Genomic DNA, 18,425 nt, shown 5'->3' with positions numbered 1-18,425 from the left:
TTATGCCGGGAATTTATAAAATCCTCTATCGGTTATAATGAGAAAACGTGTTTGTGTTTCCTGCGAACGTGATCTAATTACACAAACACCGGTGTATGTATTATATCCCTGAAAAGGCTGGCGAGTGCGCCACTTAGAAAATATATTATTAAATTTATCTCGCTCTTTTCATCGAAACAAGTTGGTTTCCGTTCTCAACCTACCACTTTCATCCTTCGACCCTCTGCCGTATGCAGACGCATAATATAACGACCAGGTCTGCACGACCCGTGTATGTGCTATATTAATTATGTTTATTTCCATGAATATCCTGTAAACGTCTAATCGCTCGATTATTTAATCACGGCGAACATTTATATCAGCGTATATTTTTTAATGTACATATATAGAAGAAAAATGCGGAGGTTACGAAGATTGATTTAAATTGATGCGATTAAAATCGTAAGAGGTTGAATTACGATACGACACGCTGAAACGCAAGGTGGCTTTCTTAATATTATTCTACAGTTACCAAGCAGATGAGAATAATTCGTTATTTTTCACAGAAATTTTGCAGATCTTATCGTCCAACTTAAACAATTTCTTATGGTTAAAAAATATTATTAAATCAGTCAAGCAGCATGCATGGGTTAAAAATATCTCACGTCACCTGTGAAATGTTCTAGATGCCTAATGATCTTTCATTTTATCTTCGAACCTAAGGAATTCTGATAAGTTACGAGTACATAAAAAATGATTGAAAAAGCACAGGACGGTTAAACAGTTATCATCATATTGAAATATTGCAGATGTTGTTTGAGTTATACAGGACAGAGGAAGATCTTTTCATACGATTGGCATATTTCAATCCGCAAAGTTGTAAAAGCGCGATACGTCCTTCTTTTCACGTTGCGTCCAGCGTCTCCGTGGTGAAAGCACGGCTTTGTCGTGGCGTCGATCGCGATAGGAAGTGCTCATTGAAGAGCACAGAGCCAAAAGCGAGCGAGCGCGACAGTAAGTCGCCTTTCACGCGGTCCACTTTACCGGACGCCACTTGCCGGTTCACGGTCTTCCTACCTTCTTTTATACGGACCACTTCTCCGCCACCGACGGTGTCGCCCTAGTTCAATGCGACCCGTTCGCTCGTAAAACCTGTACGTCGAACAAATAGCGTTGATTTTATTGCTACACATCCGGAGGAAACGCGTGCGAGCTCCCTTTTCGCTTCAGCCTCAAGAAATCGACCAACCCAGCGAATTTTTCATTCGAAGGCTTTCAAAAATACCTTTAACCATCTCGTATTTGGTTAACTTGCGATAGAGTCAGAAAATGAAGCTTTTTGGGATTGAATGTTTCTTCAGCAATGATACAAATGTTTATTAATTGGTTTGTCGTTCGAAAACTAAACCGATCAACTTTATTTTTTATGAATTTCTCGATTTACGAATCCAGTAATTAGTTTAACCTCTTAAAAAACAGAGAACCTATTCTCGCGAATTTATCTGCAGCAAGGAGATGGCATAAATAATCATAAATTCTACGGTAAACTTTAGAAGGTAGTATTTGTAATCGTTATTTTTCTCTGCATTTCAGTTTATGTAGTTCATTATTTTGCAGACATTATTCATAGTAGAAGCACCTGATATATCTTGCGAAAGCGACTTAATAATGAATTACTTGTTAAAATACAGTAAAAAGAAAATTTTCTGTCGATAAATTCACCAGTTTTGTTTTCTCGGTTTCATTACTCGAGTATACGATAGTGTTTAACTACACAGAAAAGAAATCATTTGCATCGTTTAAAAAGAAACCACACCTTTGTCAGTTTTTCCTGGTCGAGTGTCCGCTCTATTAGCGACAATTAAAAATGGTGAAACGACCAGCATAGGCATCGAAAATGGCTAATTATCATGTTAATTGCGTTTCGTCGGGGTGCACCGTGTTAAATCGGTATGCAAAGGGACGCGTGACTAAAGCAAGACGCGGATGAAACCGGGAGTTTCGTGCAGCAGGTGATAAATAGCGAAAACACGATAAGGCGCAACGAAAACAAGGGGGAAGCTTCGCAATTAAAATTCAGTAACTCGCTTACCGGAGTACACGTCTCGATTGTAGTAGTATCCATTTAATACGATAAAGCCAGCGCCGCTTTACACCGAGTACAAATCACCTCGCAATCACAGCTTTCAATTGCTTCTACGCGGAACGATGAAGTGTTACGACTACCAGGCTAGATTCAAATTAATAGTGTATTTTGTGGCCCTTGTTAATGATCGCCCACGCCATTCAATCGTTAGTCGTCCTTTCATATTTAACGCTCTCTACATATACACGTCTATCCTCGTAAGTATTAGGACACTTATACATAGAGAGATAAATGGCAGAAACAATTAGAGAATTATTAAAAGCTTCAACGATTGGAGATTACAGAGGAAAAATACGATGGCTTATCATATTTTCCCTTGTGGTCTTCAATTATTATCCGCTTTAAAACTTACAAAGATAGGGCAGATTATACGGTTTGAACATACGTGAGGGGTCTATATATTCAGTGTTTAATATTTAAACCGATTATTTCATCTTATATAAAACTAGGAGATGTCGAACGTAATTTTACATTTGCAGTAAACAAGATATTTTCTCGGTTCATTTATATCTGTTGTTGCGACCTCTCAACTGATTGGTGATCAGTTAAATTGAAAAACTGGAATCGCGAACCTTGAACGATATTAACGCTCAATGTGAAGGGAGATTAAAGAGTTCTAGTTTGATTGTGATTTTTGTCTGTTTATTGGAAGTGTTTAGTATAAATGTGAGAGTATGAAACATTTAATCGTATCTTATTTTCTAAGAGCCTGGTGTTTATATTCTAAGTATCGGTTTAGGGGATGTTCTTTCGTCAACGTTTTCTGCGAGGTTGGAATCTATGTTTGTCAAATCATGTGACTGTTGAACTACCGTAAGCTTCTCGCGTAGGCTTCAAGTGGTGCGTCTTGTGCATACCTGGTCGAGAGTGCGTAGCGTAACGTCACATTAGCGACTTCACCCGGTTGTCTATCGTCGAATCCCAATCTGTGGTCGAAGTTTATGACACGTCGTCTGTTATTGAGCGGATCCGTCGAGCGTTCAAAGATGCTAATTATGTTGTCGACGTGATCTGAGTTGTAATGTGCAATGTAGAAAATTTCAACTTCTGAACAAATAGCAGGTGTGCTGTCCGTATCGTTAAGTTGAGATAATCTTATATCATCAACACCTGTTATTTTTTTAGAAGGAGAGTAATTTACTTACTGTCTGCCCTAGTATTTTTCTCGTACGATAATATTCCTTCCAGAACACTCGGTTCTGTTATCACTCACAACACCGTCTTGCTGTTTTCTTATCTTTCGGAGACAAACAAGCTTTCGTTGCGTCGAAAACAATGCCGCTATCGCTGGTTGCATGTAAATTTTTCTTGTACACGACATTACCGCGTATGGTTACTCTGGCGTCTCGAAACGAACGTTTCTCTCGGGGAAAATTCTCGAGAGAGATTTCTTAAAGTTTCTGAACAACAGATAGCAGCAATTATTATTAGAGTTATTTACGTTTGTCGCCGGTTATATCGCAGCATGAAATATTACAAGTTAAAGACGTTGGTCGAGAAGCAAGGTATAATAATATTTTTCAAATGCATTAATTAATATCAGTGAGAGGTAGCTGTTGTCCTGTTGGACAAAGATAAATCGTTCGTTTAATTGGATTCCTCTAACAATGCAGAGATGCAAGGAAGTGTAAGGGGTGAAATATTTAGCGTGAGCTGCACGACTAATTAATGAAACGGGATTACGCTATAATAAACTGTGCGGCAGCAATTGTTCGGATTTAATGTACCAATCGTTACATTTTCTTTCGAACTATAATATACGTCCGTCATCGCGTTAACAATTGTTTCTTCATTGGCATGAATAATGTCTTCGTAACATTAATCAACGAATAAACTAAAATATCGTTACGGATTCTGTTCTCTTTCTGTTTGTTTGATTCGAGTGTTACTCACTGTAAAATTCAAGAACATTAGAAATAGATCTCTGTTTCTTGATTTCTTGAGTTCATTTCTTAAGAGCAATTTGCTCGTGTAAATATAGACGATGAACCTATGAAATTTAAAAAACAATCAAGTAACGAATTATTTTTGAAATGCCCAACAGAGTACGAAAATATATATTTAATCCCCTAAACACGTAAAATTACAGATTTCATAGCATGGAGTTAATCGTTGAATTGTAAAATCCCTCATCGTGTTTTCTGCTTGTTATCATCGATAATATTTCAGATAAAAACTAATCGTCTTTATAATTTAATGTTCCAAATTATAATCGTCAAATACTCGTAATATTTGTCGCGGTACAAGTACGAATTACACCACTATATTTGTGGAATATTCAAAACGGTATAAAAAACTACAAATGTAAATTTTATCAATCTGTGAAACTGTACTCGGAGATAATGTACGGCTATAGAGAACCCTGTAAACGTTTGGGATTAGTTTCTGGCACGAATCAAATTATGTCTCTTCATCGAGCTTCTCATCTAGGAGTGTGGCAAGGCAAACAAAGCGAGCCGACCGGATAAAGAGAAAGGGAAAAGCGCGAGAGAAGAAGAGAACGATGCCCGGTGCAAAACATTTTCAGAAGCGAGGTCCCGCTCGTTAGCGGCGTGCGAATTTTATTTGCATCCTATTAAAATGCAACTTCGCTAAATACTTCCAATACTTCTGCGTTCGTGACCCGCTCGATAAAGTTGCAAGTGTTTTGCGGTCGTGAAATTAAACCTTGCGCGCGCACTTGTTCACCGATCGTAGAAAAAAATAGTCAAACAAATACTGTAGCAACGAGATTCTAAATCTGAAACTTTTTAAATCGTAATTGTAAGCTGCGATCAAATTAGTGGAATTGCTTGAATTCGAACCAAGCGAAACAACAGGTTTGCATCAGTAGAGTGTTCCAACTGGCTTAAAGTCGAGTGACCTGATTAGCGAGAATGGGAATAGAAATTTGAAACGGTATTTCGAGTCAAGTGAAAACGCTCACTCGCTTTCAAATAATTTGAAACGCTTTATTAAAAATTAGTATCTTCTTTTTTTTTAACTTGAGATGCGCTTTCGAATTCGAGAACGATTAATCAAAGAATATTTCGAATAAAACGAAGGAGAGGGTTTCGAGTTCCTTGAGTTAATCAAAGTTTAAGCGTTTCTAGTTGTACAAGAACGGAATGAAACGAGTTGTTGCATCGTTTTCCAGGCACGCATCGCTGGAAACAACCGCGAATGTTGTTGGCCGAGCTGTGGACAAGCTGTGGAGCGTTGATCATCGGCAGTTCCTTTGAACGGTGAATGCCGCTTTAATAACCAGTCAGCCACGCGAAGTATTTCATTAGAGGCTGGAGATCCTGGTGGTGTTGGAGGGACAGGGACGAAGAAGGATGGGCGTGTTGGCGTCGCGTGATACGAATCCACGAGTTTAGAGGAACCAGAAGCTTCCCTTTGACGCCGTTCTCTCGTCTGGCGAGAAAGGAAGTACGATGTAGCACGATTCCGCTACGACCAGAGGCTACGGAAAGTTTAATAAGTGTCCGCTCGCTGTGACTACTACTTACACATGTTCCGGTGTCATCCCGTCGCTAACGGAGATTTCTATCGATGTAACTGAGCTGTCTCCTTCAAAGATAAAGGTTTCGCCTTGATCCAGGGATGCATCAGTCAAGAAGCATCTCATTCTCTGCCAGTTCGGTTATCGAACGTTTGCCAGCGGCAGTAGAACGAGGGAGATATAGTCAGACATCGACATCGCTACAGTTTCATCGACTTTGACGTATTCCAAGTGTTTAGACTCGATTCGAGTAAGTGTAGATTCTAGAACGCTGATAGATGAAATACGAGAATGACAATAACGTCGAACAGATAGAGATATAGCGACTAGAATCTAGGTTGTTAACAGAGTTACAATGGATACGACTGAAGAAACTACATAATCGCATAGACGTCTGAAGCCCGAGAACCCGTCCAGTTTTTCCACTAAAATCAAGCAAGCGGACTTCAAATGTGGCTCAACGTCAATCGTTGGTTCTCCATCGACGTGACAGTGACTTTTGGCAGAATTTCCAACGGGTGGGTCGTGATGCTCGACAGATCGGTTTACGAATCCATTGCCTCCTCAAAACAGTCTCGTGCATCCTGTTCTTTCCACTCTCTGCTGCCTCGAAGTGGAATTTATTTCCAATCTGTATTTCCAGCCTGTAGAAAGGCGACCGGGGTGACAGCTACGTATGCACGGTCCGTAGGAACACGGAACTCGATTCGACGAAATAACACGTGGCTAGGGATCAGCAGCCGGGGATCAGCCTCACCTCTCATGAGAATAGATCTGCGAAACGTACTCTAATTCTTCCTTCGACTTGAAGTTCCATTCTTCGAAGAACGTCGATATCCTAACGACAGACAGAAATGATACTTCGACAAAATATAGTACTATAATACAGCCGCAAAGGCAAGTTAACACCAGACGATACTCTCACAGTTGAAAGAACACAGCAACGACCTGATTCGCAGTGGTTTTCGACTAATTCAGTGGCGTGCTTAAAAAGCTCTCAGTGAGAAGACAGCACGCACCGTTCGCGTGAAGTCAGTTGCAGCGCAAAAAGGGGGTGGAGCTGTAGAGACTATGATACCAGTTTGATAACGTGGGTCAGAGACTCGGTGCACGGTCGCGAGCAGCTACGTCCGTGTCTGGCCCGGCCAGCCGTGTTCATCCTTTTGGTAAGCAAGTCAGGTTGGTTGGACGAGAGTTCGAGGAGACTCGAAACAAGGAACGAACGATCGAGAGAGTGGGAGAGAGAGAGAAGGTGGAAGTTGCAGACGAGGAAAGCAAGGAATACACCAGGTCAGAGAGAATGCAGAGATTATAGAGAGTCTGTACGTGTGTGTCTGGGTAAAGAAGAAGAGGGTCAACCGGGAAAGTAAGAGACAAAGAAGGAGCAAAAGGGATTCGTAGGTGGAAAAAGAGAAGAAGAGAACAACGGACTGCAACGTGAACGTAGAAGTTAAAGAAGAGGAGGGGGCGGCGGAAGAAGAGAAAGAGGTGAGAGGACAAGCAGGCAAGTTTCCGGCTGTCCAAAGTGGATGGGGGTGAAAATGTTCGGAGTGTTGCTGGCATGTGTCTGGCTGGTTGCCGGCTCCCCGTTACATCCCTGGCCGCTAATACCGCACAAAGGTATGTGCCCAATCTACTAGTAATTTCTTATTACTTCTTTTTTCGTCGATGAAATAAACCCGATGATTATGAATCCACTCAACCATACGATTTTCATATCTTCGTAAGAGCGAGAGGATTATGAAGCAAATGTTCATTCGTCGAATATAGGAAATAAAGTTTCTCGTCGTATCTTTTGTATCGTTGTTGGTATTGTTGTTTATCGTTCTATGCATGTCCGTTGATTTTTTTACATCTTGAACATACGGTCTCTCTTGCGATGCGGTTTGGTAGAACGTCGACAGTTTGTTGCAATTTTTTTTCTCTTTCTTTCCCGGTCCTTTTTCCATCGAAATTACAGGAGCCCCAACGAGAGAGCTCTGGCACTCTTTCACCCTCTTGCCCCCCAACGCTGTTGGCAGACTGTAGTTTTACGGCTGACGCGAACACCGTAATTTAAAATACTCCGCGATAAAAGAGACGAACGATAACGGCTTAACAACAAGAATAAAAAGTTATTCCATCTCGCAACGTTGATAATCCGATGTAGAAAAGTTGCCCGACGTTTCGTTGAAGTTCTTAACGCTGTGCTAAACGTTCTCTGTCGACTAACGATGATAGGAAACATACTCTCTGGTCGAACCACTGTTAAAAAGAACTGTTGACTTCCTTTGTGCTTTCCTTTGTTAATCTAAACTTCGATCCCCATCAACTTTCTTCATTAAAAATACGCTCGTTAGGTTACAAAACTGACGTAGGAAGTAATAAGTGGGGAAGTTTCAGTCTTGTGGATGTATGTTCAAGTAGAATGAGGCTGCCCTTTGCCAACCATTTCCTATGCGTTACGCGTACGTAAAAGTATTTGTTGAACTTTTTTTACATCTATTCAGTGAAAGGGATATTATTCATACCAATGATAGAATTAATATAAATCTTCATTTTATCAAAACATTTTAAATAGAGTAAGGCTATTTATCAGCCTGACGTAATGTTGTTCTATCTACTCTAAATTGAAGCTGTTGAACTTTTGTTCACATTTATCCATTCAAAAGAGTAATATTAACCGTACCAATTATGGAAATAATACGGATTACCCTCTTTTCTAAGACACAATAAAATTTAAAAGAAAATTTAATTTTGTCATTAACAATTGCTTGGAAGAAACATCATTGTAACGACGACAGCGATTAATACGCATTATGTTAACGATCTGGAGTAGGTAATAAACGGTTCCATGGTTGGCAACCATCCTACAGCGGCAGACACAAAGAAAAGTAGCCACCTTTTTCCAGGCTCTTTGTATCGGTATCACCGTCCTCTCTTTTGTGTCGTCGCTTTCTTCAAGCTCCGTGGATGGAAATGAAGACACGAACCGACGGTAAATCGAGCGACGCGCACACCGGAAAGGCACGCTCGATTTCGCAAACGCGCAGCACCGACTATTACGTGGCTTTGCTCGCGTAATCGCGCTTCCATTTCGAGAATTAGTCCATCAGGATTCAACGTCGCGTGAGATCAACCGACTCATGTCAACACCGCTATCGTTTCTTTTCGGTGCATCATTAAAACGAAAGGAAGAAGAGAGAAAGAAAAAGAGAAGAAATGTTTCTGCCTTCGTCGAAAAGAGCTGGACCCTGCTCTTTATCCGCGAAAATGACCCGTACGGATGTTTCAAACGGTAATTGGCGTAATGTCCCTCGAGTGTTCCACCTCTGGTCTGATGCTGATAGACGCAACTGGTTTTGCGAAGAGAATTCCGATCGGAGTTTTTCCGTTCTAATGAAATTAATTCGTTAAAACGACGAGAAAGTTACTCGTTGTTTCTTTCCCACTTTAGACATTCTCTGGTTGTCGAGGCTCTGCATCGATTAACGAGTTCGGGGGTAAAACTTCGCCCTCCCTTCTTATCTAAGTAATAACAGAGTAACAAAGTGAAATTAAAAGAATTTAAGAATTCGCAAGTTCGATCGATTAATTTACCAGGCGAGACTTTTAATCAAGAAGCGTTCGACGTGTCTCGGATTTCATTTCGCGCGTTGTTCCCTGTCTCGGGATTCCCACGAGGCGATGGATTTCATTGGAAATAGACGACAGAGAGCTCGTCACGTAGTCCGATAAGAGCGATCCTCGATCAACGCCTCGGTGGTTTGTACGTAGCAGAGCGTTCGAATCGGTGATAGCGATCGCGCGTGCAAAGGCAAACGGGCCGAGACTGATAAATATTTAACCAAGCCGTAGAGACGACCGACATACAGGCTACGAGCCAAAAGAAAAATTTAATATCGGCACTCTCGTCACGGTGTGCGCGGTTGCATTACGCGAAAAATGCCGACGCAATTAGAGCAGCAAATGGAACAATTTCATTACGTCTAGCGAGCAATATATCCCCCGGCAATACGTTGCTTTTAATTTGGACAAGTCTGTCTCAAAAGAGTAACTCATGTGGCAGTGGAACACGGAAGACAAAGAGTGAAATCAAGTCTCGCTTCGCTAGCTACTTCGCCTATCTGATCCCGATTATTTGCATTATACATTTGTATACGGAATGGAACATTCGAATTTTCGATTAATATTCTTCAATCAAAAATTGAACATTTCGCACACTTTTCACGAATTTCGCACTGTTACATAATTAAACATCGCTGTGTTTTCTCATCGTTATTATTTACAATAATTTCTGGCTTTCCTCATTTGTTTAAAAATTGTGAAAAGTCGATTTAAAAATATGCGAATCACACGATAGCATTTTTCTTATTATCGTGTATTACTGTTCGCAAACGGGAAACAAAGAAATAGAAAAATATGTGCTTGAGCCTCTCGTATTCATTTTTGACTGTTTAATATCTAGATAATGGAAACCTGAAGCTTGTTTGAGCTACATTTTGAAGTGGAAAATAATTAGGCCATAGTCGTATGAATGGTTGAAAGGCGAAGAGGAGTGATATTTGGCAGACAGAAAAATGAGGAAAACGTTGTGCGTTTCAACGCTGGAATGAACGATCCCCGGTGTAAAGTAAAAAAATGGAAACGAGGCAAATGTCTCTTTCAGTCGAACCTTTGTCAACGCTCCCCCAAATTTCCGTATCCATTTTTATCAAATTCAAGGGAACCACGCTGTGTTGTATCGTATCATGACATTTGCCGTTTAAAGCGTTCGTCATCCTTTATTCCTTTTCTTTTTACTTTTCCTCTATCATTATTTGTATCGTGGTTGAATCCGTTCAGATCTCATTCCCCAGTGAATTAAGCGAAATCACGCGAAATTTCACGATGAAAGCGAAACACGGGCGTGACATAGGGTGAAAGTGACTTTTATTTTGTCGAGCGATGAAATCGGAGATTTCCTGTCAATTTCGAGAGGAAAGAGTTTCATTCTCTGCTCCACACGTGATAAATGCATCGAATCGTAAATTTGATCGCGCCGTTTAACGCAATTTTACTGAATTTTACTGAAAGAAACATGTACTCGGTCAAGAAATAAAAGGAAATTCCAGCAATTCCAGTTAATTTCCTGATCGCATGGGCGAATGTTACGCGACTGTTATACGTCGATAAATTATTCTAGCTATCTATGCACCGCCATATACCTATCTCCTCATCAGCAGGAGTATCTACTTTGTATTACAAGCGACATGTTCTCGAGTGTAAACCAAACGCGGCTGCACACCGGTGATGAATAATACGCGGTGAAACTGTACACCGTATAATTGCATATTTTTGCGGCGACTAATGCACTCGTGGCTCGTGGTCGTTCGTTACGCACACTATTCGGCTACGGCGATGCGAATGTTTTATAAATTCGACTGATGACCGGCGAATGTTTACTGGCTGAAGCACAGTGGATCGATACTCCGCCTCGTTTCATTTCCTCCATTTTATTCTTATATTCGGCTGCAATGGACAACTTTTGTAGTTGACCTATCAACGAAACCAGAGTCGACTCGATTTTTTGATAAAAATATTTCCAAGGATGAATAAAATACAGATATTTGCGATATCTGACCAATCACGGCTTTATACCACTTAAAAACACCGCGATAATAATTTGCAGATTAGTTTCTCTAAATTTATTTCTAGTATCTATATATCGTTTGTTAATTTTCGAGAAGAAGTGAAACGAGTGTTTCTCTGATGTCTGATCGTACCGATCATTCACGGACTAATACCACTTAAAAATAATGCGCAATAGCAATAGAGAATTTAATTTGTCTAAACTTACTTTTGGAATCTATCATTAATTAACCTATTCAGTAGATGAAATTGCAAAGATTAAGAGTAAAATTTTGGTCGCAGTCCAACACCCTACGTGACCAGAATCGGGGAATCGCGTATAGTTTAACGTACATTTTGCACGCTTTTTAGAGATTGCCTTTCAAAAGCAGCTCTCGAAGAGCAGCTGTGAGATTGTTAAAAGCAAGGAGCTAGAACTGAAGACAAAGCCGAGCCCGGAGCACATCCTGTACTTTGAAATCCGAGAACCGCCTACGTAAGAAGGACGGGCAATGAGCTGGGGTTGGTTGAAAACCATAAGAAAAAATCAAGGTAACTGCTAGCGGGCAGATTATACGATCCAAAGGTAACCGTGCTGGTTAACGATGGCGTTGCCACGTTGATGGCTCCACAGAGGGAAAAGTTGCAATCGCGACGGGTAACAAGCCTGTGTAATATAAAATTGCATATTCATACTTAGCTCGAGGCGAGCCGTGAATACGTGGCTGCTGTCGTCTTATCTGAACGATGTGCATTATCGAATTGTTTTCGCTCGAACGGGGAACAGAGGGTTGGAGCAGACCCGTGTTAAATGATGGAACGTTGATAAGGGGAACGTGGTCTTCGTTTGACCGATTGTGCACGGGTCAAACGTTGTGGAAAGTGGAAAACAAATTGAGAGTGGAACGAGGCTTCGATTAGATCTCTCTCTTACGACATAACGTAGAATTCATCCGGTAAGGAATACGAGAGACGATTAGCAGGAACTGTTATAACGTTGACTTAACAGCTTGTGGAAATTTAATTAGAATTTCATTTTTGCAAACACGGATCTTTGCGTAAGGTTAAAGCTAGCCCATTTCAGAGACGTAGCTTTCACGGAAGCGAGGAGCACTGATGGTACGGTGGTTAAATCTGGCAGCACACAGGCCAGGTATTTAAAGGCCAGTGCTACAAATAAACGTTAAATTATTGTTCACTATACTTCCTACTACGGTCTTGAATAGAACCGTTATGAAGTGCCTGTAAAGACGGTAATACGACCAAGTACCGTACTGGTCTAAGTACCATTCACTTTCGGTTACATTCACTGGATTCTTTTACATTTATTTAACGTTCGAGAAATCGTTAAACAATTCTTATTGTTAGAGTATACCGTTGGTCGATAGAAAGAAGGGTTAGAAGGAAGGGATAGAAAGTAGTATAGTGTACATTAACATCAGACAATGGTATATTAATAAAAGTTAATTGGAAAATTTCATAATTAAAACAGTGGTATAGTTCGATTATAATAAATAGTATATCCAAGTTGTCGGTGTTGAGCGAAGGGTTGTTGAATTTCGTGTACTATAGACACGGATCGGAAAGAAACAAAGAGGGCAGCGTTATCGTGAACCGGTTGAACTGACTGAAGGGCTCTTGGTTTTTCGAAGAACCGAATCACAAGGAGGACAAGTAGAGGAGGATAGACAGAGGGGAGAGGAAGAATGTCTTGCAAGGTGGCTGCCCCTGGCAGTGCTCGCGTGGAATAAAGGGTCCTCGAAGGGCACTCGACCTCGATGTAACGACTTTGCACACGCTCGTAACTCGATATTGTGAAATCCTCTTATCGCGTGGTAGCAGCTGCAAGTGCATAAGAGCCATCGGGAACGCGAAAAGACTGTGTCGCGATTACTCGCCATTACTCGGACCCCGTGAACTCTAATTTCCCTGTTTGAATGCCAAGGAAGCGGTGACAAAACGAATACTCCCCCTTCCCCGTCTTTCCTCGTTCTCTCATCTTCAGTTTGTAAAATTTATCGGACAGAGCGAGTGAATCTCTTTCTTTATGACCACAAATACCTTGGAAATTAATAAGTTTCTCGTTGGACGATACTCGAGATTCTCTTCTTCGCGAGCATCGATACTTGAAATTGAATACTTTTTTGCACTTTCGAAGAGGGATATCAGATCCCCTGGAATAAATAATTTATCAGCGTGGTAACCAGCATGCAAAACGAGGGTCGAACGCATAACTCTGTGAAAAAGGGGATGAAGATGTTTTCGCTCACTACGAAGAAAAAACAAGCTCCACCTTTTAGGAGGGATCGAAAAGTTGGTCCGAAGAAGCTCTCGAGAGGATCTTAATGAGGTTCGAATGGAAGTCCTTCGTCTTCGTCTTCGAGTGGTTACTGGAATATTCTGGTGATCGTAACGAGCAGCCAGAATTCTTAGGGATCGTCGAACGAATCCATCTCTTCGAGCATTTGACTATAAACTGTCAGATATAACGATTTTGGTCTCGAAAATAATTAGTACATCGATAGAAAAATTATAGAGAAACTATTGTGAATTCTGTGACTGTAAAGAAGTAGTCAGGCAACGACTTCAGGTTTAACAGAAATCATGAATTATATTTGATCGTTCAGGTTGAAAAATTAATTGGTACTTCGACAGGGAAACTGTACAGGAATTATTGTGAATTTTATGATTGTAAGAAGAAAGCGACGAGACCACGATTTCAATTTTAATCACTCGACGCTTTAATAAAAGGAAGAAGAATTTAGAATGAACAAGAAATACATAGATACTTGCAACTTTCCATTGAAACTAAGTACGTATTAATAATAGAATTTGTTAAAAATTTATTTAACGTATATAAAGTTAATATTCAAAAATATTTTACGAGAGAGAAAAATCAATTTAAGATATTAAACCCATAATACTATATTTGGTACTTTGCCCGAGTTTCTCTCGAGATTCTATTAACGGCTTAACAGAAATTATGAATAATATTTCACTTCTAGGGTATGAAAGAAAGGAAAAAAAAAACAGGGAAGATCGAATGCAAACGCGCTAGAAGATTTCATTCCCTCCGCGGGCAGATATCACGTCTGAAGATGGCTCTGATGACGGTGCATTTTGTTTCAAGTCCTTCGGCGGTCTCATTTCTCTCCATCGTACGTGTAGGCACTTTTTTACGTTTATTACACTCGCGACACCACCATACTACTTTTTTTCCTCGGAGCACCGTGCATACGGAGAGAAGCTCCCCCAACTTGATGAATTGCTGCGTACGCGAGGAACAACACCCAAGATTAATAACGTCCTTGCGCTTGAAAAACCGGATAATTGAAACAATGTACTGGTTTCATTCGTACGGTCACTACATCTGCTAGACCGTACCAGACTTTATCCTAAATTACCTAAGAAAATGATTTATTACTCGGTTGATCTCCGTTACGAGTCTAATTAAACTAGTTAGAGTAATATCTTGGCAGAGGGTGCGAAACGCCGATAGCGTATGAGGAAGCAGCCTATTAGAGACAAGGGTTGGCGGCAGTTTCTTAATTCGTTAGGAAGTTTCGCCAACGTATTAACGGCGCTAGATTCGATTAACGGACGCCCGGTGGATGCACGTCGGGCTATGAACGTGATTTAATTTAATCAGCACCTAGACACGGAGAAGGAGCTAGAAGGTCGGGGATCTAAGATAGTATAGCTCGGTGAAAGGGCAGAACACGTCACGAAACCCTTCAGGGTTGAAACACAAGAGGGATGGTAGAGACACGTCGCTGTTAAGGCGTCAGCGATAGTTAGTTTCAAGTTGGTTCTATTTTTGTGTTTCAGATTCTAAATATTTTTATCATATTTCGCTCTAGTTTCGTTTGTGCTATAGTCAAGAGAATTTCTAATTTCCTAGGATTAGTGGTTTTCTTCCTGCACATTAATAGTAATTGATATGCATCATAAACTCGCGAAGTTTCGGGCTCTACACGAGCAATTAGTACCATTACCATTTCTAACTTGGGAGACGCGTACGTCGCTCCAATATTCTCAAGGCTGTAATTATTCGTGAACATTGCCAATGTTCAAGAAATCAATTAATTAATTATCAGTCGACGCTCAAACATCTTATTATCAGGAATGGGATTTTCACGTGGAAGGGAATTATTCAGAGTTCGATAGAATACGTTTACCGAATGACGTATCGTCACGATACCTTTCAATAAGCGAAAGGACCTGTACATTACCGTTTTTAGTGTAAGCCTCTTACAAGCAGGATTCTGGGATGTATTTAATGCGAATTATCTTTGTTTCCGCGTTTCTAAGATATGTTTGCTGCAGTAACAGCCACGTAATTTGCTTTTTCAATGGAAGCAAGCCTTTTAACGCAGTGTTCTGGGATTATCCTGCGCGAGGAGGCTTTCTTCAAGCTCTTGCTTGGAATTTAATTAATGCCGCCTTTATCGCATGGCATGAAATAAAAACTGGTTTTAAAGGCGAATCTTAGCGCGATGCAAGCTCTGTATGAGAACCTACAGAGCCTCGATTCGAAATGAAGAAGAAAAACGTTAAGAAACAAGATCTAAGAGCGTACAAGCCGGAACGAAAATTGTAAGGAAACTTCGTGAACAGTAAGTTTTTTACGAAGGATTCTGGTGAATATTAAGCGAATTATTTTACTAAGACTTTATTTTTCAAACAGAAAAAATTAGGTGTATGCTTTTTTCAAATACCGCAATAAAACGCTTGGAATTTATCAACTTACGTCTTATTCAATTTAAGTTCAATAAAATAGCGAAATGTTGGAAAATATCCAATTTGAAAGACTGTCTTCACCACCTAAATGTTTTCAAGCGCCGATAAAAAAGAAAGTACGAGTTAAATATTTCTCTACAAACTAGCTTCAAGAATTTCAGAAAAATCGATGATTAACATTAAAGCTAGGGAACCTTCCTTGTTAGATACGAAATTAAAACGACTCATAAATTTAGCGAAGCGTCTTAGAGCGGATAAGATTTTGTTTAAACGAACGTTTAACTCGTTCCTTGCTGCATTTCCCATCCTGGTGCATTATTAAATGTCAAAGTAATTTCACAAAGTGATGCAAGCGATGATTCGCTTCTAGCGGTGAGGGGGGAAAAATAGTGCGAGTCTTTGTGAGAATGACTGCAGTTTACCGTAAGCAAAATGGAACGGGAAAAGCTTGGATGAAGCTTTCTCGACTCGAACGCAAAAGAGATTGCGGATTATCATGACAGATCTTGATGCTCTCGGGGATCAAGGCTCCTCCTATAGCCAACTCCTTTAGATGCCCGGAGACGGTACCAGTGTTTTGCATAAAACTGAAGAAAAAGCTGGTAGAAAAATGACGAAAACACCGATGAGCCGGGTACTAGTTAAATGCACTGGCTACAGATGCTGGTTAATGAGCCGTTCGATCAATGTTATTAAATAATTGAGAGATACATCATCTCTCCTGTCTACGGAAGATTACTTGCTTACCAGTGTCGTTCATCAACGCGAACAACTACAAGTTCACACAACATTTCTACAACGTTCTCTGTAAAGCGTACAATCGTTTAACTTGCGATAAATTTACTAGAAAAATCGTTGTTTCAGTTTTTTCGCGTGTAACGCGTCGTAAGTAGATCGTGACCGCGACTAGTCGGACCGAGTCGAATCAAGGTACGGGCGAATTGTGACTGGATTTTTACCTCTACCGCCAGTTCGATCACTCGACAATGGGTTTAATTATCTTCTTTTTGCTTGAATTACTACACGGTCGTCGGACATTTCCTCAAAAACATCGTCAATTGGCCAATTACAATCACCGGTGAATGACGGCGCGTTAAAAATCCGATAGAAAGGCGGCCGACACTTTTCCACGCGGACGATCCGATTTAATCGACGCAACGGATGACGGAGGGCTCACTATCCAGCGAGAATTTGCAATTACGTTTCTCTAATTCCTCCCGACGTGGCGACATAGACCGGACACAGGCGTTCCGTTTTTATCGCATGAGCCGCTCCGCTTATTTATCGATAGCTCGTAAAAGAGCGGCCGGCAAACGGCTCATAAACGAGCCTCCAATAAAACTGGCATACTTTCTCTCTCTATCTCTTCTCTTCCCCTTTCGTTCATGCTTTCCCAATCCGGCCTCTCGAAGCGGATCGTTAGCCGGAAATTTCGAGGCTCCTCACTCGTAAATTTCGGCCATGAATTTTTACGGCACGGCGAATAGCCGTCACGTTCGATCACCGATCCGTGAGAAGAGACAGACCGTGTCCCTCTGCAAAACGGCGTTTTTAATTGCCCGACACAATTGTAATTCGACGGGTATTAAACAGAAATCACGGGAAAATTTTGCCCACGTTGTACCACAGGTGTTGATTTTTTCCCTTTTCTCGTTTTTAGTATAGCGCTGTTGATCAGCCTGTAGTTGATTAGTCATTGTCGCTTCTTAACCCTCTGCCTCGTGATTTTTCTAGAAAAATATAAACGATAGTATTTAGTTGGGTAGTGTTTCGACGTTTATATATTTTTTATATTTTTACATATCATGCGCATTCTATGCGTGTTTGTACTCTAAAATTTTTCATAATTCGATTTACTAGACAGCGAGGAACCGATATATTATACATGTGTAATTTATATTTATATACTTTGGATCTGAAAAATCGAAGTTGAGGTCTGAATATGAGACAAACTCTATTAAAAATATAATTTGCAACAACCATAATCTGTACCACGAGTGTAATGAGATGTTATAAGGCAAGAAGTTAATTAACATGCGACGCATCGAAATTAGAAATCTGACAATCTTGTTACGCGTTGGTTCAGCCGAACCGCTGTGAAGTCACGGACCGTGGTAATTTGGCGCAACAATTAAATACACTGGGCGCCATCGAATGCTAATTAAAATTTGTACGTTGTTATCGGTTTGTCGCGTGGTTGATCGTTAACCATGGGAGCGCAGGAAAGCGTACGTTTGATGGGCCGCAGGAATTGAACGTTCGTTCCCTTGCAAATTCATTGTCCGCTTTATTTTATTACGCAGTATGGCGTTCGGAAAACAGCCGCAAGATTGATGGTGTCCCGTATTCCTGTCAAACGCAAAATACACCAAATCTAGTTACTCAATACTCGTTATAAATATATATTAAACTGACTTTTGATGCATCATTTTTCACTTATTGGTAAGCCATACAAATGTGAGTTCACTTGTATGGCCGACAAATTGA

General features: G+C 40.6%; 1 protein-coding gene across 2 annotated transcripts in view; it reads left to right on the top strand.

The window, feature by feature from the left end:
- The window catches only part of LOC126924928 (disintegrin and metalloproteinase domain-containing protein 10-like), a 156,877-nt gene that overhangs the window by 7,866 nt on the left and 130,586 nt on the right, over positions 1 to 18,425 (top strand). For both annotated transcript variants that reach the window (XM_050739942.1, XM_050739943.1), the window contains exon 2: positions 5,262 to 7,229. In XM_050739942.1, coding sequence (XP_050595899.1) covers positions 7,139 to 7,229 — 91 coding nt within the window. In that variant the 5' untranslated portion in view covers positions 5,262 to 7,138. The remainder of the gene's footprint in view (positions 1 to 5,261; positions 7,230 to 18,425) is intronic.

This window comes from Bombus affinis, chromosome 15, assembly GCF_024516045.1.
Source record: "Bombus affinis isolate iyBomAffi1 chromosome 15, iyBomAffi1.2, whole genome shotgun sequence".
Taxonomy (NCBI): Eukaryota; Metazoa; Arthropoda; class Insecta; order Hymenoptera; family Apidae; genus Bombus; species Bombus affinis.
The sequence above is the reverse complement of the archived record's forward strand: the minus strand, read 5'-3'. Positions and strand labels throughout refer to the sequence as shown.